The following is a 24,353-nucleotide window of genomic DNA, read 5'->3' on the forward strand; positions in this document are numbered from 1 at the left end:
GGGCTGTCCCCCGAGACTCTCCTTTATATTTCCTCACGGGGTCGCAGGAGTCAGTCAGGTTGGGATGATGCAATCTCTCTCTCAACCAGCCCACCTTGCCCGAGAGCTTTTCACGTAGTCTCCATGAGACAATAGTCGCTGTCGCCTTATTCTGTATCCCAGTGGAACGTGCAATTTGGCACGTTTCTCTCTCTCTCTCCTACTGGGTCTACTGACCCCCCCCCCCTTCGACGGATGCTCTTGCGATTCTCACAAAGGAGGGGGCTGGGATCATAGCAAGACCAATAAAATTGATGAGTAGTTCACAGAGGTCCAATGAAATTGTACGATAAATCAAGTGCACTTTCACAATTAAATTATTGTAAATCAGTCATTTGTACTCACCCTCATCAACATGGAAAACACTCGAAGAAAAGCATATGATGCAGCTTTTAAGTTAAAGGCGATCAATAACTTTTCCTGGTAGGCTGCAGTATATATATTTTTTTACCAGTCGTTAGGAGATATTGGAATGTTGTTCGTGCACTGTTCAGTAAAAAAGTATACGCAACTTAATTTGTGTGTTACCGATACGTATGTATATTTAAAAGTAGCTGTGTTACAGGCACTGTTCGAAAAAAAGCATTTGCAATATGTATTTGTTTATGTTACCATACGGATTTAATTAAAAGTAAAAAAATCCTCACGTGTAATATCTTTCTGTGTAAATATCTCATATTACAACGTGGGACACCTGCGGCTTAAAATCCGGTGCGGCCTGTACAAGTACAAAATTGATTTTCTTTCTAAAATTAGAGCGTGCGGCTTTTAATCAGGTGCGCTCTGTAGTCCGGAATCTACGGTAATTATTTGTTAATTTACTAGCGGTAATATTAACTTATGTTATGTGTGAAAGTTAAATGTACTGTGTTGTGTACTTTGGTCCAGAGGAATGTTATTTCATTGGTGGTATACAGTCATATGGCTGAATGACAATAAACTGAATTTGAACTTGAACTTTTATCAAAGTTCATGACCTCACATTTGCCCATATTAAACTCCATTTGTCTTTCAACCTGTCTATCCTATTGCAGATATCTTCACATGTTCAACAGTCTATTTTCATGGCACTGGCAAATAGATATCTTTCATCCTGCCCTTCCTCAGGTCATTAACATAATTCATAAGTAATTGACCCTTGATGCACTCCACTAATTATATTCTTCAAATTGGAAAAAGATCAGATTATTCAAGCCCTGCCTTCAATGGTATAATCAGTCTTAGTTCATTTTAACACACTTCCCTCAAACCAATGAATTCTAATTTGCGTAGCAGCCATTAAGTAACACCTTGTCAAATGTCTTCTGCAAAAATACTACATGTATACACTACATATTCCAGAGTATACACTATACTTGTTACATCTGCAAAGGCCTAACAAATTTAACTTGCTAAAAACTTTGTTCACTTGGTTTGATTACATGAAGCTTCTCTAAATCACTACCACTTTCTTCCTTGAGTACAGACTCCAGTATCTTACCAACAAGAGACATGAAGCAAACAGATCTATAGTTAACTGCTTTTTGTCTCCCTCCCTTTTTGAGAAATGGACTTGCATTTGCAGCCATTGAACCCACAGGAATGTTCCTGGAACTGAGCTTTGAAATACTTCAACAAATAGTTTCAGTATCTTTGTGGCCATTTCCTTCAAATCCCTCGGGGCAAACCATGGGGGGCCTGGCAACTTGTCCATTTTTGACCTCTTTAGCTTTTCTAAAATCTTGTCCCTTGTGAGCCAGATTTTCATTATGTTCAAATCTAACCCTTCAGAAATCTGGCATATTTAGTGTCCTCCATAAAATCTGATACAAGTACGGATTAAATTTATCTGCCATTTCATTGTTTTCTTGATTAATTCCCCAGTCTGATTCCCTAGGGTCTCACATTTACCATAGCTACTGTCTTGCATGCAATATATCGGGGTGGTAGATGAACACAATCCTGTCCTTATCAACAGGGCTCCTGTAGAAATGGTTGGCAGCTTCAAGTTCCTAGTCATCCATATCACCAGAAACTCTTCCTGATCCATCCATGCTGATCTCATGATCAAGAATGCACATAAGTACTGTACATGCTCTTTCTTGGGCACCTGGGAAGATTCAGTTTGTGCACAACGATATTCTGAAATTTTTGATAGCTGAGCAACAGAAAGTACTGTATGCTGATAGGCTGCATTTCAGCCTGACATAGCAACTGCTCTGGACTGTCAGACTGACACAATGGCACACTCAGCCCATTACTTCATAAACTTGTCACTTCCTTTCATACAGCCTATCTTCACAGTATCAACAATATTCGCAAACAGTATCAACGAGGATGCCTGCCACCCTGGCCATTCTTTTTACTCCTCTTCTTGCTTCAGGAAGAAGATACTAGAGCTTGAAAGCTGGATAACCAGAATCAAGAACAACTTCTTCCCCACGCCTTTCCCATCCCTTCCCTACTGCTACAACTCAGGCCCTTAATTCTACCACATCCATCACGTCATTTTCACATTTCCTTTTGCAAGACCTCAGCTTGCACTACTCAATTGTTCTTGCCAACAAGAGAAAATCTGCAGATGCTGGAAATCCGAGCAACACACACAAAATGCTGGAGGAACTCAGCAGGCCAGGCAGTATCTATGGAAAAAGGGCACAGTCGACATTTTGGGCCAAGACCCTTCGGCAGAACTGAAGGGAAAAAAAACTGAACAGTAGGTTTAAAAGGTTGGGGGGGGGGAGTGGCCTCATCATAACAGTGGAGTAGGCCATGGATGGCCCAAACAGAATGTAAGGTGCTATTCCTCCAACCCAAGTGTGGCCTCATCACAACAGAGGATTGATGGCCACCTCCACCGTTGTGATGAGGCCACACTCAGGTTGGAGAAACAACACATTGATTTCCATTTGGGTAGCCTCCAACCTGACAGCATGAAGATCAATTTCTCAAACTTCCGGTAATACCCCTCCTTCACCATTTCCCATCCCCTTTTCCCTCTCTCACCCTATCTCCTTGCTCACCCATTGCCTCACTCTGGTGCTCGTCCTTCCTTTTCTTTCTCCCATGGCCTTCTGTCTCTTTCACCAATCAACTTCCTAGCTCTTTGCTTCATCCGTCCCCCTTCAGATTTCACCTATCATCATGTTTCTCTCTCCCCTCCCCCCCAGCTTTTAAATCTATCTTTTTAATTCTCCAGTCCTGCCGAAGAGTTTCGACCTGAAACATCAACTGTACTCTTTTCCATAGATGCTGCCTGGCCTGCTGAGCTCCTCCAGCATTTTGTGTTGTGTCCGTTGTTTTTGTACTTGTCACAGTATCTATTGCTTTATTTATTATTACTGTACACACTATTTACATGGTCAGCTTCATGTGGGCAAGGGATATCACTGAAGCTTGTTCTGTATCACAATGAACTAATCTTCAAGTATTCTTCACAGACCTTGCTGTTTGGTTTGTTATAACTTGCCAGTTTCTCTCGTGATCAGATTTCCTCTTCTAACTCTTTACTCTTGCTGCTGGTTCTTGTAAAGTTCCCAGTCCTCTGTTTTGCCACTATCCCTTGCCCCTTTGTCCTCAGATCTGTGGGGATTCTGCAGATTTGTCATTTGGACTTTTAAAGATTGTGTGGCGAATGGCAGTTTGGACATTCTGGCTTAAGATTGTCTTGTCCAAAAGCTGATACCTCACAGCACTCCCTGAAGTACAATCCTAATATATCATCCTAGATTTATAGCGCACTAGCTCTTATTTGAAATTTGACACCCAACTCTGATTCCAAGGTTTAGGCTCCAGCAACTGAACCAAAATTGTTCCTACAGTTCTCCAATTTCACAAGCAGAGGTGAAAATGTCCACACATTTCAACACAGTGAACAATAAAATCCTTGTGCAATAAAATAAAATCAGGAGGGGATTTGACAGGATAGATGAATGTGGAAAGGTGGGGGGGGGGGGGTCCCATTCTGTGAAAATATAGAACTAGCTGTACTGTTTAGAAATAAAGGGCCACCCACTTAAAGGAGACATGAAGCAAAATTTCCCCTGACAGTTGAGCATCACTGAAATAGATTCATACAGCAGGGAAACAAGTCTATTAATATCTGGTCAATCATGACCATGGGCATCCATTTGAATCCCATCTTCCAGTACTTGGCCTTCAATACTTAGACATTTCAAGTGCTCACCTCTTAGTGAATCTGCTTCCACCATTCTCTCCCAGTCCATTCCAAGTACTCAACCCTGTCAAAGTCTTCCTCAAATGCCCTCTACATCTATTACCCATTACTTCAGATCCTCACCTTCTCGGTTTCTTCACTTTTAGTAAGGGGGAAAGATCGTTGCCCTACCTATAACTCTTCCTTATTTTACATAGCTTGATCAACCCCACCTTAACCACTTCTGCTCTAGGGGACAGAGACCTAGTCACACCATATTCATAATGCTTGATCCCAGAAAACATCCTGGTAAACCTCCTCTGCAACCCCTGCAACACATCCTTACTTGTGACTTAAAAGTAATGAAAGCAAAATCTGAATACTTATTTTAAGCAAAGATAGGCAGATCTGTGATACGGAGTGAAGGGTCACCAGGAGTAGACAGGAATATAGAACTGATGTTACATTCAGATCAGCCAATACTTTAATGAATAGCGGACCAGTTTCGAGGGACCACATGGCCTATGGCAATTCTCAATTCACATCCATGTTTGTACATACATAAATAAATGCTAAATTAGTGTTTATGTAAAGCAAACGCAAACAATCAAAACTACTATCTGAAATGTGAAAACAGCTCCATTTTGCACAGAACAACATAATTTGTGGCTGTTACAAAGAGGAGTGAGCACTGGGATTAGCCGATCATTTCAATGGAATTAGATACTGCCTTTGCACACTGGTTTTGAAAGCAGATGCCCCCATTACCAATACAGCTGATTGGGTTAAAATGCATTCATATGATAACTCAGCAGAGCAGTCAGATTCTGACCTTATTGTTCACACTTGTGCTGACCGCAATTGTTTTTCCAAACAGAAAAGCAATCTATTCTCCACTCTAAATGACTGCAGCAACTAAGCAGGGCACGTGGCTTAAGGGTAAGGACAAGAAAAGCTAAATAGACACAGAAAAACAAACATACTTTGAGCTTTTTGTGATTAAAAAGAGATGTTAGGACAATTCTTGACAGTTTTTTTCCACCATTTCATCTGTACGCCGAAGGTTTGATCCCAGGTGTTACAAGATCCAAACCAGCTGATCAAACTTCTACTCAGACTATACACGTGTCTGGCCTTGATGGGGGGAACTGATGCAATCATTGCTCCAAGTGCTTCATTTTTTAAAGCATTCATTTCTGCACTTTCTCCATGTTGTACAGTGAATTAAAAGTTTGCAAGCCATCAATTCCCACCACTGCCTGTAGGGAGTTTTTATGTTCTCCCAGTGACCTCGTTGGTTTCTTCTCATGGTCCAAAGACATACCGGTTGGTAGATTGGTTGATCATTGTAAATTGTCCCATGAATAGGCTAGGATTAAATGGAGAAATATCACTGGCAGGAGTGGCTCGAAGGACAAGGAGAGCCCATTCCGTGCTGTATCTCAATAATAAATAAATAGAATGACAGGTCAGTGGACAATTTGCTCAGCTTATCACCACAATAACCTTTAATTAATCCATTGCATCTAAATCAGGTTATTTCTATGTTGGAGGAGAAATGCAGTATCCTATCTTGATCTACTTTTGCATGTGACTTGCACATCAAAGTTGGATGACTTGCTCTTTTTGAACTATTGGTGAAACACACAGCCTGGAGTTGTAATGACCTTTCAAAAATGCAGTAGAGTAATATGTTATTCATCCAGTGATTTTGCATGCAAAACTCACAGGCACCAGCAAAACATTCTAAAATTATTAGGGAATTTCACTGAATTGTTTCAAGAACATAATTTTTAATCTTGAGAGTCACATTTTGATAAGATACATTAGCTATTTCTCATCAGCCTTCAGCACAACAGCATGCTCTCAGTGCTTCTTGTGTTTCCAAGTAGTGATCGGCTCCAATTGTGTTTCATAAAGTGTGCTGTATTCCTTCCACCTTTCCACAGCATTAGACAAGAACACTCAGGCAAAGGTACAAAGCAAAAACATATTGTTACCACTTCAAATAGAGAACAGAAACATGTAGAAGGTGAAAATTGTAACATTATGTAAGAATTCAACTTGGGTTCTTCAAATTGACATTAAATTGTGAAATGTAAAACATACGAGTTCTTTCTGAACTCGGTGTTGAAAAGCTCTAAACAATGCATTCAGCAAAGCTTAATTACACTGATCACACTTTATATGACCGGCTTCCTTAAAGAAATCACAGGTCATATGCATCGCAGGGCCAATGCTCATGAAAAAGAAAAGAAATTACATGGAAAAATAAAAATCACAGAGTTGTGTGCCTCTTCTCAAAGACGGCTCACTTGTTTCAAGATCAACAGAGGACTTGAAGCCTGGCTGTTTTCAGTGAACACAAATCTGCCATGAAATCAGTAGGAAAAAAAATTGGGAAACTTTTACAAATTTAGCTGTTGATCATGATCTGACTACTAACCAAGTTTACAGTATGGGCGAAAGAGGTGCCACCTTCCAAAGACAAACTTGGCTAGTGTAATCATGAAAAGTTGTGCCAAGTTTTAAACAATGCAAAAATTGCTTAAGCATGCTTATATGTGTGAATGCCATAGGAATTTGAAATTGTTTCAGGAAGTACAAGTCAAGGTGCTTTAAAGGATGTCAGCCATATTGATCTTGAATCTCAAAGTAACTTGCAGTAACTTATTTGATGGTTTTATTGTGTTTTTGTACCAAGTGTAATAGATTAATTATGAATAAAAAGAACAAACTGAAGATGGTAGAGTCATGTATTTGTCTCTGGAGGAGAACTTGTAAATGGAAATACTTTAGTCATTTTTGCTCCTGCTGAAGTTTAATTCAACCTTTGTATTAGGGCACAGTGTGTAAAAATGTTGCACTGATGAGACTTTATGAGAAGGTTCATGAAAAACACAGAAAATTCAAGGTTTTCAGTCAAAACATTCTAACAAAAGTACTATTTTTAATTTAATTCTTATGCATGGAAAAAGGTGAATTATGAGACACTGTAAAAGTTGTTGGTGAAAACAATGGTCAGCTTTCAGGTTTGAAAGTTTCACATTTTGTTTGCAGACACAGCTATTGCATGGGATACAATCATGGAATTAGTGGACTATACAAGCTTTGAACACCTACTGAGAAAACTTTCTAGAAATTAACTCGATGAGTGGCTGGACACACACATGAGCAGGCAGGGAATGGTGGGATGTAAACAGATATGGCAGTTTAAATTTTTATGGTTGGCCAGATATCAGGGGCTGAAAAGCCTGTTTCTGTACTATACTGGTCTATTTTACTGTGATATACAGTAAGCACTGATTGCATCATAGGAAATGCTTTGAATTGTGACAACCCTAAAGTTCAACAAGAAGCAAGCAATGGAGCAACTGAGGAAAAGGCTTCTTAAAATTGCTGCCAAAAGATTTGAAAACATCTTGAAATTTGCTGACCAATGAAATACGCAAAATAAGCGTGAACATATTTTTAAGTTTAGCACTGCTGGCCCACCACCTCGAGGGGGTCTTGATCATAAGTGGGCCGAAACTCCTGAAGACAGGTAGCAGATCAACTGATGATCCCACTGGTGACAGCACAGGACAGTTAATATCCTAGTCCAAGGGCATTTTCAATTTTATGCCTATATACAAGGGCAGAATAGTTGCAGGCACATTGGCGGCAACATCCTCTGAAAAGTTGACTCTTTGTGTGATGGCAAGTACTGTCATTTAATTTATTAATGCTGCTTAGCCTCAGAATATAGAATTTAAATGCTAAACATTGTTATTTAAGAATTTAAGGAGACTTGCCAGTTATACAAAGAATACTAGAATATGTATAGTAAGAATTTATATATATGGAGCAATTCACATGCAACTAGCACTCCCATGGATGCCAAAAGGCTAAGACTACATCATACCAAACTGGTGGTCACAGCGAAGTTTGCCCTTTGACCTATACCTCCAAATACACCCTCCCTCAGTACCTTAACATAAGGACCTCCCTCAATCCTCAGAATACACTGCTAGTTTTCCTTCTCCACGAAAGCAATATTCATGCTTCCTACATTCCCTGTCATCCCGTCCCATCCCCTCCCCTCACCGGCACTTGAAATGCTGCTTGATTCCTCCAACAACACCCCACTAGATACTGGGCTCTGATGTTCCCTTCCACTACGCCCCAACATCTAGCCAAGGGGAATGGGCTCAGGCCAATGAGCTTATGAACCTAGCTCAATGGAGAAGGACTGGTTAACAATTTTCAGTATGGAAATATGCAGTACCCAGGTTGTTGCACCCAGTTCAAACTAAATTTTTTTTACACTATCCAACCCACATACCTGTAGGTTCCTTTCTTCATATGATTTATCCCCCCTTCAAATACATCAGTGCAATGCCTCTCAATTATTGCTTATTGCAGGAAGTTACACACTCTCACCACTCTCTGGAGAATTAAAGATTCTCTTGAATTCCCTTGAACTCCTAGAGAAGGGTCTTGGACCGAAACATCGACTGCTTACTCTTTTCCATAGACGCTGCCTGGCTAGCCATGTTCCTCCAGCATCTTGTTTGTGTTGCTTTGGATTTCCAGCATCTGCAGACCTTTTTCATGTTCTTGAATTCCCTTTTGGCTTTAATAATGACTGTTATTTAATAAGTCCTTACATATTTTGCCTCCTCCACTAGAAAATACATTTTCTACCTATTTAATTCTGTCATAATCTTTAGGACCTATTTTAGGTAATCTCTTAGCATTCTATTTGAGAAAGAAAATAGTATTATTTACAAACTTCCCTCGTACATAAACAATTTAGCATAGGTATGATCCTTGTAAATCTTTTGTATTCTCTACAAATACACTCAGTAGCCACTTTATTCAGTACACCCACTCACTAATGCAAATATCTAATCAGCCAATCATGTGGCAGCAATACCATGCATAAAAGACATGGTCAAGGGATTCAGCTGTTCCTCAGACTAAACATCAGAATGGATAAGAAATGTGATCCAAGTGACTTCAACCAAACAGGGTGGTTTGAGTATCTCAAACTGATGATCTCCTGGAATTTTCACACATAACAGTCCCTGGAGCAGGGCTTCCCAACTGTTTTTATGCCATGGACCAATTCTATTAAGGGGTCTATGGTCCCCAGCTCTAGAGTTTATAGAGAATGGTTCAAAGCAAAAATCATCCCATGAGCAACAGTTCTGTGGGCAAAAAATGCCTTGTTAATGAGAGCAGTCAGAGGAAAATGGCCAAACTGGCTCAAGCTGACAGGAAGTCAATAGTAACTCAAACAAACATGTCACATGGTGGTATGCAGAAGAGCATCTCTGACCACAAAACACGCTGAACCTTGAAGTAGATGGGCTACCACAGCAGAAGACCATGAACACACACTCAGTGGCCACTTTATTAGGTACAGATGATAACTAAAGAGGCCACTGAGTGTATGTTAATTTCCTTTTTATGACATGGAGACCAGACTGTGACACTCCCAGCGTGCACCTGAACAAGATTACATACAAATTACAAAATTTCTTTGCATTTTAGCTCTGTTCCTTTGGAAATGAATCCCATTGCTTACTTTAATTTTCATTTTGGTGATTTTATTAATCTAGTTTGCTATTTTAAAAGATTTATGTATTTGTACCTGCAGATCCCTTTGCATTGGCAAACTAGGAAACTATACAAAAGTTAATACAAATGAACTGGACATCTGAGTGATAAATTTTCTTTGAATTATTTACTGAGACAAAATGGAAACTTTTATGACTATGAAAAAAACTATAAAATCTAGTATACAATTCCATTTGTTAGAAAGCATCTTTTTAGAAAATATGTCGCTGTAATTAGTGGGAGCTCAAAGCCAAGGTACACTACCTAGAAAAATAAAACTTTTATCTTCCAGTATCTCATCTTCACTTGGAAGTTTTGATGTCATCTTAAACACTGTGATTGAGCCTTGGCTTAATATCTGATTTAACAAAATGTTAGAAGACACCAGGTAATACATAACAAAACAGAAGTAATTGAAGGATCAAATATTAAAGATGTGAAGATGCAACATGAAACAGAGGGGCAGACAGAAGTAAAAGAGGAACTCATTAGATTAAGATTAGCTTTATTTGGCACATGTATCTCAGTACATACAGTGAAATGCATTAACACACAAAATGCTGGAGGAACTCAGCAGGCTAGATAGCATCTATGGAAGATAAGTAAAGTCGACATTTCAAGCTAAGACCCTTCAGCAGGGTTGGAGAGGAAAAAAAGATGTCAGATTAGAAGATGGGGAGAGGAGGGAGGGAGAAACACAAGGTAATAGGTGAAACCGGGGAGGGGGGAATGAAATAAAGAGCTCCCCCTTCACAGTTTCACCTATCAACTTGTGTTTTCTCCCTTCCCTCCCACCACTTTCTCTGACTTATCTTTTTTTGAAATATGTCATTTGCGTTATGAACCAACATAACTCTGGTGTCAAAATAGCATGTCCACAGCTTACTAAGCCTAACATGTACATCGTTTTTTAAGAATGTAGGAGGAAACCAAAGCACTCTGCAAAAGCCCATGTGGCCACAGGGAGAACATACAAATGTCTAACGCATACTGGCAGGAAATGAACCCTGATGGATTATATTGCTGGCAATATAAAGCTGTGCACTAACCAGTACACTACCTTCCCATCCATTAAACATTGTAATTAAAACACACTCAATAAAATAGAAACGTGGAGCCTAGGGTGGTGGATGCTACTTGTTTTCACCAGTAGCTTTCATTATATGACCTCACAATAAAACAAAGCATTTAAAAACTATTGTTTTATTTTCTTTCCTAAATTATTGGAACAAAATAGTTCCTATATCCAAAAAAGAAAAGCTAGTACATATTTATTACTGGACCTCAGATAAAATTAGGTCGAATTGTTAACGTGCCTTAATATCAATATATGACAATAACATCAATGATAAACTGAATAGAGAAAGAAAATGGTTCATTGCTAAACATCACTAATATTCTTTTATTTCTCAGTAAAACTACAATTATGATTTTAAAAAAATCTTAAATGACATGCAAGGATTTTGGGCTTTCATGGAAACTATTACAGTTATTTCATTTCCAGTTTAATTTTCCTTCAAATTAAAATCAGCAATACATAGGAGTTTGAAGAGATTTAATTTGTCACCAGACTAGCAAATTTCTACAGATGAGGTCATTCTGACTGGTTGCGTCGTTGCCTGGTATGGAAGCTCAAATGCACAGGATTGAAAAAGCGGTCGAGGGTTACAGACTCAGCTAGTTCCATCACAGGCACTAACCTCCTGCCCATTGTGGTCATTTTCAAAAGGCAGCACCTCAAGAAGGCAGCAGCAACCATTAAAGTCACTCACAATCCAGCACATACCCTCTTCTCATTCCTACCAATAAACACACCTGAAGACACACACTCAATGTTTTACTTCTTCCCCTCCATCATGAGATTTCTGAATGGGCTATTAATCCATGAACACTACCTCACTCTCTCGCTCTCTCTTTGCATCATTTACCTCATTTCTTATTGTCATCCACAGTCATTTTTTTACATATTGCACTGCACTGCTGCCACAGACAAATGTAACAACATCAGTGATAATAAAACCCAATTCTGATTCTACAGTTCCTCAAACTAGCAACTTGCGCAGATCTTCAAGATGGCACTGGCGATACACGCCAACATTTTGTTGGCAGTTCAGAAAATTTCTAAACTTGCTTTTTCTTAACTACAGTCCCAACAATCTGCAGCTGCACCACAGCATAGTTTTTAAGCACAATGCTTTACAGTACCAGCGACCCAGGTTCAATTCCTGCTGCTACCTGTAAGGAATTCATATACTCTCCCTGAGACCTTTGGGTTTCTTCCAAGTGCTCCAGTTTCCTCCCACAGTTCAAAGTAGTACCAGTTGGTAGGTTAATTGGTCAATTGTAAATTGTCCCATGATTAGACTACGGTTAAATCAAGGGATTGCTGGGTGACTGTATCCAGAGATACCGGCCACGTGATAGATGCACTGCCACCTGGCTGGTCAGAGGACACACCACATGCCAATCAACATTTGGTCCCTCCCAACTAATCAATGCACACCTAAATTATCGGTCACCTTAATTGGATTATCTCACCCAGCCCCATGCTATAAAAGGTGAGACTTGTGCCTGGCTCAGTCTCTCTTACAGACCACCTCATTGAAGGTAAGTGCATTGATTTATGTTTGGGAAGGTCTATCGTTTGTCCTGGTCAGGGAGCCGCAGCTATCCAAGGTCAAGGGGGATAGCTGTTGTAGTGCTTTTCCCTTGTTCTTTGTTTGTGTAACCATACCCTGTCTGCACACCGCTTCCTGTGTATTGTAGTTGCTTGTGTTGACCTGACTTCCTCTTGTAAATAAATTCATTATTACTAAAACTGTGTGTGTCCAGGCCTCTACTGTTGAGACTCAAAGAACCAGTTATTTTCCATCACAACAGTGACATGGCTTGCAAGGCCAGAAGGACCTATGCTAAACTGTCTTCTTCTGCACATTGGTTGTCCATCTTCGTGTGCAGTTTTTCATCGATCCTTTTGTATTTCTTTGTATCTACCGTAAATGCCCAGAAGAAGATTAATCTCAGGGTACTATTACTTTGCTGATAAATTTATCTTGAACACCTCCAATCAGTGGGACAACTAAGTGATCCAAATCTCATGCATGGACCTCCCTTGGTTGACATTACAAAATGTGTCCTTAAACAATACAAGATATGCATTTCAGTCAACATAATCTGAGCTGTAATGTTTTTGATTTGTGCTCTACATTGGAGTATATAATGAAGAAAGTTAGTAGTTAAATGTGGAGTAAATTTATGACATTAAGTGTCGTCAAACATCAAGATTATGGAGAATTAGGGGAAAAAGGTCAATATTTTTCTCTTTTATAAAAATAAATTACTAATTAAAAAGGACAAGTTTGGTCAAAGATGCAAGTTTTAAGGAATTCCATGAAAGAGTGCTATGGAGAATTGAGAGAGATTGCTGTGAAAATCTCTCCAATAATCCAGCAACACTGTAACATAAAGCTGCAGAAACAAACCAACAATTTATCAACATCTGAAATTCTCTACTGCTCAATATGATGCTGATCGGGGCCGGGAGGGGGAAGCAAGAGGAGGGTTGGAATAATCGGGGCTATATGTCAAAAAATGTTCATCCCTGCAAACCACCAAGAAATCTTGTCTTTCCATCAATTGGGAAATAATATATCATTGCCCTCTGTTAGAAACATTACCAGATGATAAGAACTACACCACCCCCACTACCAAAAATTGACCTGCAGGACTCTTTTCCTAGTGGACCCTGTTCTTTCACTGGCATGTAGTCAGACTTTAAACTTACAGCTGCAACATCAAACAAGCAATATGCATTTTGACTACCATGGGCCCAACACATTGATGTAATCACAGGGAAGGCACATCTGTGGCTCTACTTCGTTAGAAGATTGAGGAGACTCGGTATGTCACTGAAGACTCCTCACAAATTTCTGTAGTGCATCACAGCCTGGAGTGGAGCTCCAATGCACAGGATTGCAAGAGACTGACGAGGATTATAGACTCAGCAAACTATCATAGTTTGATAGACACAACCCTCCCCTCAAGAAAGTAGCATTCGTCACTAAGGACCCTCACCACCTGGCGTAATTACCTCGTCTTATTGCCTGAAAAGCCACACTCAAATGATTTATAAACATATTCTTAACCTCCACCATCAGTTTTCCAAACAACTATAAACATGCCCTCTTTTTATTTTGCATTATTTTTGTAATTTACGGTAATTTTATGTCTGCTGCCTCAAAATAATGTATTTCACATCATGTGAGTCAGAGATATGATACTTGTGGAGTTTCCACTCCACAAGTAACTATGAAATTGTCACTGTATTCTAGTAGCATTAAACAGAAGTAATTTCAAAATTATATTGTACACCCAGTACAACTGGCATTTGACAATTGACCTTACACTTAAAAATAAAATGTCATACAATATGCAAAGGGATTTCTATGATATTGTCTACCCCTACCATATTAACAAGGGATATGCAATCAGGGTTGGAAGAATTAAAGTAGGAGGCTCCCTTGTCACAATTACAAATACAGGTTTAGACCATTGAAACCAATGAACTCAATATGCTATAGATTTTAAGTTAGAGTTAAATGCAAATCACCTTCTTCAGTAAGTAATTAAATCTGTGATTTGAGATAAACTCAAAGCAAAGGGTTTCTGGGTGATATACGTAAATAAACAAGTGAATTTACAGGAAATGGTAATACTTTTTGAATAATTCTATGATTCAATAACGGAATGATGGAGCAGCTATTCAATTAATGACCTCTTGTACACTGAAGATGAACTCTTGACTTCAAAATCTATTTCATTATAGTATTTGCACTTTATTATCTACCTGCACTGTACTTTTACTGCAACTTAACACTTTACTCAGCATTCTATTATTGCTTTTCCATTATACTATCATAATGTACCCGTGTTATGAAATAATCTGTATGGATGGCTTGCAAAACCAATTCTTCCACTGCAAATCACAGTAGATACAACAATAATAAACCAAAAGCAACACTAAATACCTAGAATATTGTAGAATTTCATTTTAATTACTGACACATTGGAAATAAATGTTAAAAATGTGACTGCCAAACAAAATGCAATGCATCTTCAACTAAAGGTCAGCCTTCCAGAGTAATATAGACTTCTCTACTTACTTGCTGTGCCACATCTTCCCCAAGGATCTTGCTGTGCTTCATATAGTCTGCAACAACCCCCATCAGCATTACATCGAAAGCTTCCACATATGGTGCCACATCTTGAAGCACAAAGAGGAAATCAGAAAAAAAAAATCAATACAGTACTTAAATTATTTTCCATTGAATGAAAAAAGTCTTTACGTTGAGAGCAACACACACATGCTACACTGGAGGAACATAGCATGTCAGGCAGCATCAATGGAAATGAATAAACAGTCAATGTTTCAGGCCAAGACCTTTAATCAGGACTTTTTATTCATTTCCATATGTTTATTCATTTTCATGTGCGCTGTCTGGCCTGCTGAGTTCCTCCAGCATTTTGTGTGTGTTGCTGTTGATTTCCAGTGTCTACAGAATCTCGTGTGTTTAGTCTTTAAATTGAACTTAGAGGTTCTGTTGTGTAAAAGACACACTAGTGGTCCTTCATCGCTTTGTTTCACTATCTAATTCCTGATTCACATCTTTCCTACACTTTCCTCTCTGTTTAATAAAAACAGAAGATGCGGAAACATTCAGCAGGACTGACAGCATCTGTACAAAGCAGAAAAGAATATTTTAGATGAGAGACTCAGCATCCGAACTGGGAAAAAGATGAAGAAAGGTCTTTTTAACTTCAGAGTTGATGGTAGGAGGGAATAGACAAAGCAAAGCACAAAAGTGGAACATCCAAAGGCTGGCCTTCATTGCCCAGCTCAATGAAGCCAAGATGAATGGAGTTTGATCATTTCATTCAACCAGTGGGACAGTTATGGAAAAATTCACCAACATAGTTACATAGGAAGCCTTTCATACATAGGGCACATTTAGTGCGGAGAAAAACTAAACAGCTAATTTTACATAGCTGGATTATTTAACTATGCAGCCCTGTAAAGTACTTCTCAACACAAATTCACCATGTTGTTGAAAATAGAGCAAAACTGCTCCTATTTAGGAATTCCAGTAGGGCATAAACATTTGACCTTTTAACAGGGAGGTTTATGCCAGTCACATAGTTCAGCATAAAACTTGCCAAAATAATCATAACAGTGCAGTGTTTAATATTCATCTCCAGCACAATAGTCAGCCTCACTGGATGAAAAAGCAAGACCTTGTTTACTCATACACCCAACTTTGACTAACAGATTCCTCCCTAAGACCTGCTGTCTCAAGACCCAACACTGAAACTGCACTCTTTGCTGGGTTCTTCCAGCCTCGCTGTTAATTCGACTGACATTTAGAACCAACCCTCCTTGCATCTTCTGCACTCTAAACTGAATCCCAAAGGATTATTCCACAGAACACTTCATTCACTGACGGCATCAGATGCATGTCAAAACGACAGCAGTCACTCAAGGCCTGATGCATTCAGAATTTATAGAGACTTGTACTCCCCAGAGAAGAAGTCTTTCTCTGAGCAAAGTCCATGAAGATAAGACTTCAACCAAGTCAGCTCTCACAGATCTGTGAATTTCTGCAATCTCAAGCATTGCTCCACACATAGGCCTAGCTTTCTTTGCCTTCCCCCCTTCCCCCAGGTCATAAACTGTTTCTTAGACTCAAGATCATTCCAGGCTACTGCAACAAATTACTGCCATGTCAGTATTTTGGCAATGCTACACTATGGAGTTATAATGTTCAATTCTCAGACTCCATCTATTTTTCCTTCAGCCTAAAAAAATCCTTACATAGAAACCTCCTGACCATAACATGAGGGGCTGTGTGCACACCCCTCCCCCCCACACAAAAATGCCTCCAGGCAACATTCTCCACCAACTTTGCCTAGTTACACCTGATCCCCAGAAGCACTTTCCTCACTGCTCCAGTCATTGTAGCATCCACTCTTAAGACATCACCCTTCAATTTCCCAAAGAATATTTTTTTTATTAGCACATGTCAGTTTAAGAGTAGTTTCTGAAAGTCACAGCTGCAAGATTGAGTGCAGCCATCAGCAAAATTTTGCAATAGATCATTGGAACATTTGTGCTAAAACTGGCACATTACATTCTGATACAAGGAAGCTTGCTGTTCCAGCCACCTCATATTCACATTCTTCACGGGACTTGCAAAATGATATACTAGTTCACTCCGTTAAAAATGGAGAGATAGTCAGAGGGGTAGGTAGACTAAACAATATTGCATTCATAAAAAGTCTTTTCATAACTGCAAGCCATTCCAGTGTCAATTAAGTACTTTTGAAGAAAAATTACAATTACGTAGGCACACTGTAAAATCTAGGGTGCATGAAAGTGATCCATTGTTTAAAAAAACTACATAGAGTAACACAGGAGATAAGACTAGGTTTCCTCTGTGACTACAGCACCACATAACCAAGTGATTAAAAGATACACTACCACAGCAAAATACTGTAAATGCTGAAATTTCAAATACTGGAAATAATCATGCCAGTTGGCATCTGCAAAGAGAGAGACAAGATCTTTCATGTTAAAAGCCTTCCTTTAGAATAGGTCAATTGTTTTAATTAAGGATAACCAGCCATCACCCAAACAATCCCAAATCTGTATTTCTCAAGTAACATCACTTATACTTGCTTTTATAACATGCATGTCAATTTCTGACAACTAAACAATCCAAAATATTGATACTAGATGAATGCCAAAAATAGATTAAAAGTTTAATTAGTACATTAGCTTCATCAGAAAGATTTTCATTGAATTGAATTTCAAAGCTGTCACTCAACTACAATTGAAAATCCCTACAAAGGAATGGGCCATAATACTTCCTAACTCTTCACTAAAACTTGGATCAAATATTGGACTTGTTTCAAATCTCAATTGTTAAAACCACAGCCATATATTAGAACCAAAAGTTGTTTCTTATACCCACTTGGGTTAAAGAGATCTCAGCTCATCATTTCAAAGCCTCATGCTATTCTCTCCAGTCTCTTTCATTATTGAATACCCCACTGGAAGGGCCTCAAGACTTGATTCACTCCAGGCTGCATTAACCCTAAATGGGCTGCTACTATTTTCCCTTGAAGTTGTGATTTTAAAAAAAGGAATAAACTTTTTTGTTGACTTGCTCAATCTCACAATATCTCCAACTGCCTATGCATTTTTGCAGGATGACTACAATTGTAAATGGGGAAATGAAGCAACTTATTAGCATTTGTGGTACCATCAGAAAATTTTAATAACGACAGTTGAAGCACAAGCAGCAGCAAAATTGCTGGGGAAAAATAGCATCTGCTCTACATTGAATAAAGCCTGAAAGGGATTGCAATGGAACAGCACTCCCTCCCTGAAACATCAGCCCAAAACATGTGGTCAGGTTTCCACAGCAGGGCTTGAATTCCCAACTTAAAACTACAGCACTCTTGTTTCAAAGAACATCCCCAACCTATCCAATCTGTTCTCTTAACTTACACACAAGCGAAATACCCCATGGCTTCTCTCTGTTCAATAAATACTGCACTTCCTTTCGACGAAAGTTAACAATCAAATTAAGTCCACGTCTAAAGCAATGTCAAGCCCATTACAACAGCCCCTAAGGCAGCAAAACTTTTAGCTTATTTTCTAGGGGGAAAAAAATCCAATTTATTTCCTCATTTAAAAAAAAACAGAATTCCAGAAAACTTATTGATGCACTGTGATGACAAAATATTGCACACATATCCTCATTTAACAGGGCTTTTGCTTTATCTGTTGATCTGCTATGTATTAGTACAAGACGACTTTAACAAGGACTCAACATTTATTCACTTACCGAATTTATTTGCTATGATTTTTTTTTATACACATTTAACAACAGATGTGTAGAAAACAAAAATATGTCAAAGGGCCATTAGACAATTTCTTGGAACATGCAGTACTTCCGTTACTCAAATGTTAGGAATAAAGTGGATGTGCAATTTGTTGTAGGAGCTGTTTCACAGAATCCCATTTACAGTACAGCCAAATTAATATCCTCTTTAACTTGCATCCAGTCTTAGCAACATCCTCAGAATGATCTCTATACACTCTCTCATGCTGTCACATCCTTCCTGTAGTAAGGGCGTGTCCGTAACTCTGCACAGTACAGGGATTCCAGTTAATCCGGACACATCAGGACCAATATATTCTGGTCCAATGAAACTACTGCCTCAATTAACCATGTTTCATGGAAATAGTTTAAAAAAGGTATTTAAAAAACAGACAAGCTGTTTAACTGAATAACAAATTATGTATTTAAATGAAATACAGAAAATTAAGAATACCACTACAGTACTGTAAGACTGTTTATTAGTTCCTAACAGTTATCAACAGAATTCATCCACTGTGCTGCTGTATTTTTTAATTGACTGTAAATGAACAAAATCAGCGTAGGCAATGGACTGCCTTCGTACAATGCTTTCAGTGAATGCATCCTTGAAATCTTCATTTTCATTGTAACGTTCAAGATAAATTTGAATACCTTCAAATCCTTTGTAGTTCACAACTTGAGGCAGTGAATTTGCTTTATTTTCACTCCTGGCCATTTCTAGAATCTTCAAACCTGAATGCTTGAAACCACAGCGAGCAGAAAAGCTCTGTATTTCCTTCGGGCTCATTTCTCATCAACTATCAGTGACAAAAATCACCGCTTTTTGAACATAAGCACATACAACTGATGCTACTTTAAAACTGTTTGCACCAAGCAGAGAGTAATGGCCAATGACCACACAGTGCACACATTGAATGCTAGTTAGCTGTTCAGCAAAAATCTTCTGTCACAATTAAGTGGCATAGTGTCCCAAATAAACGAAGGGAATCCCAGTTATTTCCTTGATCCGTTTTTATTCTTTAAAAGTTGTCCCAAATAAATGCTGTCCTGATTAACCGATGGCCTAGTTAAGCAGAATTCTCTGTACTAGAGGATTAGCAAGATAAGAGATTTGATCTCATGATGCTATTAATGAGTAACTGTCCCCAAGATCTGGTGCAGAACAGAAGCGTTGCACTTTGCATCAGAAGTGGTTGGCATTTGTGTGGATACAGTATTAGCATGATCACAAAAGATACAGCATGTTAAGTGTACACCATGCAGAATAATGATTGAAGGGACTGGGACTTCAATAGCAATAGAGGAAGAGTTTTGAGATTAGTGGTTAGATAATGCCTTGCAATGTTACTGCAAGCATAACATTCTGTACTATATTCCTGGTGGCATTAATATACTCAACCTTAAATGGTACTAAGCATGCCTCAAGGTTCTACCATTCCGTCACAATGAACACAATGAATGAATGAACACAAGCAGAATGCTGTTTTGTTATTCATACTTCCAAGCTGCTAATTAAATGTTTATCATGTCTGAATCAGCTTTAGAAATCTATCCAATTAATCCCATTGTTTGCCCATAGCCCTGTAGCTTTCTTTATCCAATATACAACTAATATCATTGGCATGGTAGCAGAGCACTTTACAGAGCAAGTTGCAAGATCGAGGTTTAAACACTGCTGTTGTCAGTAAGAACCTTGTATATTCTCATGGCGACAGCGTGGGTTTCTTCCAGATGCTCCAGTTTCCTCCCACATCCAAAGATGTACGGGTTAGGGTTTGAGAGTTTGGACATACTATTTTGGCCACTCGAAGTGCAGCTGCATTTGCAGGCTCTTCAGTGTAGAGTGGCTTTGGCTTGAGAGGCTTCGGTGAGAAGTAGCCGAGGCTAAGGCAAGTTTCTTTCTTTGTCTATTAGTGCCTGGTTAAAAGTAGTGAGAATGGATCCAGGATCAATGGTCTGTTCTTCACGCCCGATGCAGGAGATCTGAGAGACTTCCAGTTTTCCTGAGAGCGATATTTGAGAGAAGTGCATTTGAGTGTAGTGTCTTACACCTGTATTAGGAAACTGGAGCTGCAGCTGGATGACCTTTAGCTCAGTCAGGAGATTGAGCAGCTGATAGATAAGAGCCACAGGGAGGTAGTCACACCTAAGTTTCAGGAGGCAAGCAAGTTGGGTATATGTCAGGAGAGGGAATGAGAAAGGCAGGTATCCCTGTGGCCATTCCCTTCAATAATAAGGTTTTGGATACTGTTTGGGGGGAGGGGTTAGAGGATACAACCTACTAGGGGAAAGCCACATTAATTACGCCTCTGAGACAGAGCTGAGCTCTGTGGCTCAAGAGAAGGTGGGAGAAGAGGACAGCGATGGTGATTCAATAGTTAGGAGATTAGACAGGAGATTCTGTGGATGTGAAAGAGACTCCCAGATGGTACATTGCCTGCCAGTGCCAGGCCAAGGATGTCTCAGGTCAGGACAACAGCATTCTAAAAGGGGAGGGTGAGCAGCCAGAAGTTGTGGTGCATGTTGATAACAAAGACAAGGGTAGGAAAGGGGATGAAGAACTGAAGAGAGAATATATGGAATGCACAGGAAGCCAAAAGGCAGGACCTCAGGGGAGTAATATCTGGATTGCTGCCTCTGCCACACTCCAGTGAGGGCAAGAAAAGGATGAACGTGCAACTGAGGAATTGCCACAGGGGCAGGGTTTCAGATTTGTGGATCATTGGGATCTCTTCTGAAGAATATTTAACTTGTACAAAAACAACAGGTTACACTTGAGGGGGACAAATACCCATACGGGCAGGTTTGTCAGAGTGTTTGGGGAGGGTTCAAGCAAGTTTAGCAGGGACGTAGGATTCAGAGTGATAGGTGAGAGGATGGAGCAGTTGGTGTTGAGGTAGATGCAGTGTGTAGAGAAACTTAGAAAGGATAGGCAGTTGACAGGGAAAAATTGCAATCAGTTGTATGGATATAGAAAGGAAAGGCATCATGGAAGGATTGTACACTGAGATGTGTGATTGGAAGACAGAAACAGGAAGAGAACACTCTCTCTATTGGAAGTATTCTATAGACCCCTCAATAGCAACAGAGACACTGAGAAACAGATCTGGAGAGAAATTTTGTTGTCACAGGTGCCTTCAACTTCCCTGGTACTGTATTGATTGGCACCTTCTTAGTGCAAATACTCCAGATGGGACAGAATTTGTTAGGCATGTCCAGGAAGGATTCCTGATATAATATGGGGACAGGAGGCCTAGGCAATGAAACTGGTCAAATATCTGATCTATCAGTGAGTAAGCATTTCGGAGACACTAATCACAACTCTCACACCTTTACAACAGCCTTGGAGAGGGATAACAGCAGAGGAGATAATCCAGTCCTGCCGAAGGATTTCGGCCCAAAATGTAGACTGTACTTTTTTCCCCCCCATAGATGCTGCCTAGCCTGCTGAGTTCCTCCAGCGTTTTGTGTGTGTGGCTCAGATTTCCAGCATCTGCAGATTTTCTCTTGTTTGTGACAGTATAATCCTATTAGGCAGGAACTTGAGAGGTTAAATTGGAAACAGATGTACGCAGGAAATGCACATCTGAGATGTGATGGTTGTTCAGAAGTATTTGCATAGGGTTCTGGATAAGTCTGTCCCATTGAGGCAGGGCAAGGTGAAGGAACATGATTGACAAGAGATGTGGAACATCTTGTCAAGAGAAAGAAAACTTACTTAAGATGTAGGAAGCAAGGATCAGACAGGGCTTTAGAGAATTACAAGTTAGCCAGGAAGGAGCTTAAGGATAGACTTGGAACTACAAGAGGACATGAGAAGGCTTTGGCAAGTAGGATGAAGGAAAACTCCTAGGTGTTTTACAAGTGTGAAGAACAGGAAGTTCACTAGAGAGGGCAAGACTGATCAGGGATAGAAGAGGAAACATGCCTGGAGTGGGAGGAGGTCCGTAGGTCCTTAATGAACGCTTCAGTATTCATCAGTGAGAGGGACATTGACATATGGGACAGCATAGATCAGGCAAACGTGCTGGAGCATATGAATGGTAAGAAAGAGAATATGACAGAACCTTTGAAGAGCGTAGGATAGGCAAGTCCAAGCCAGGCAGAACATACCCCAGATTACTACAGGAAGCAAGGCAAAAGACTGCTGCATCTTTGGCATTTATCTTTGCATCATCACTGGCTGCAGGAGTAATACTAGATGATTGGAAAATGACAAATATTTTCCTTTGTTCAAGAAAAGGAGTAGGGGGTTATAGGCCACTAAGCCTTATTTTAGTGGTGAGAAAACTGATGGAGAGGATTCTTTGAGTCAAGATTTACAAGCATTTGGAGAAGCATAGTCTGGTTAGAGATGGTCAGATGTCTTCATGAGGAGCAGATGAAGCCTCACAAGCCTGAATGAATTGTTTGAGGATTGGACAAAGTACATTGATGAAGGTACAGTAGTGGTGTGATGTATATGGTGATAAGGTTCCTCATTCACCAAGTCAGGAAGTATGGGATTCAGTGATCCAGGATCCAAAGTGGAATTGGCTTGCCCTTAGAAGGAAGAAGTAGATGGAGAATATCCTGCCTGAAGGTCAGTGACCAGTTGTGTTCAACAGGGATCTGCTCTAGGATGCATGCTCTTTGATTTTTATAAACGACTTGGATGAGGAAATAGAAGGTTGGATTGTTAAGAAGCCATGTGGTGGGTTCGCCTTCATTCATTGAGGGATTGAATTCAGAAGCTGCAAGGTAATGTTGCAACTCTATAAAACCCTGACAGATCACACTTGGAATATAGTGCTCAGTCCTGGTCACCTCATTATAGGAAGAATGTGGAAGCTATAGAGGGTGCAGAGGAGATTAAGCAGGATGCCTCCCGGACTGGAAAGCATGTCTTATGAGGATAGGTTGAATGAACTATGGCTTTTCTCTTTGGAAAGGAGGAGGACGAAGGGTGACAATAGAGGAGAACAACATGATAATAGGCATAGATCGAGTGGACAGAGAGAGACCTTTTCCCCAGGGTAAAAGTGGTTAATACATCCAGGCATCATTTTAAAGTGACTGGAGGAAGATGCAGGGGTAACGTCAGAGTTAAGTTTTTTCGATTACACACAGAACATCAAAATAGAGGCCCTTCAGCCCATAATGTTGTGCCAATCTTTTAACCTACTCCAAGACAAATCTAAACCTTCTCTTCTACGTAACCTGGAGAGCGGCCAGTGAGTGAGTGGAGCTTTGAGTCTTTGGCTCGAGAGGCTTCGGCAAGAAGAGGCGGAGGACGAGCTTGCTCCCAGTGAGGTAAGGCCGGGTAAGTTTCTTTAATTAATTTAGTTAATTTAGGAGTTGGTAATGAGGGCAGTCCAGTGCTCCGATTGTAGGATGTGGGAAGTCAGGGTCAGCACAATTGTCTCTGATGACTACACCTACAAAAGGTACATCCAGCTGCGGCTCCTGTCAAATTGAATTAAGGAACTAGAGTTGAAGTTGGATGAACTTCAGATCATTTGGGAGGCAGAGGCAGTAATAGATCGGAGTTTCAGGAAGACAGTCACCCCTAAAAGTCAGGAGACAGGTAACTGGGTGACTGTCAGGAGAGGGAAAGGGAATAGACAGAAAAAGCAGAGCACTCCTGTGGCCAT

At 39.8% G+C, this 24,353-nt stretch overlaps 1 protein-coding gene across 3 annotated transcripts in view; it reads right to left on the bottom strand.

The window, feature by feature from the left end:
• The window catches only part of cap2 (cyclase associated actin cytoskeleton regulatory protein 2), a 200,147-nt gene that overhangs the window by 128,821 nt on the left and 46,973 nt on the right, over positions 1–24,353 (bottom strand). For all 3 annotated transcript variants that reach the window (XM_059945494.1, XM_059945493.1, XM_059945495.1), the window contains exon 3: positions 14,941–15,041. In XM_059945494.1, the coding sequence (XP_059801477.1) occupies positions 14,941–15,041 (101 nt within the window). The remainder of the gene's footprint in view (positions 1–14,940; positions 15,042–24,353) is intronic.

The sequence above is a fragment of the Hypanus sabinus genome, chromosome 20 (assembly GCF_030144855.1).
Source record: "Hypanus sabinus isolate sHypSab1 chromosome 20, sHypSab1.hap1, whole genome shotgun sequence".
NCBI classification, from domain to species: domain Eukaryota; kingdom Metazoa; phylum Chordata; class Chondrichthyes; order Myliobatiformes; family Dasyatidae; genus Hypanus; species Hypanus sabinus.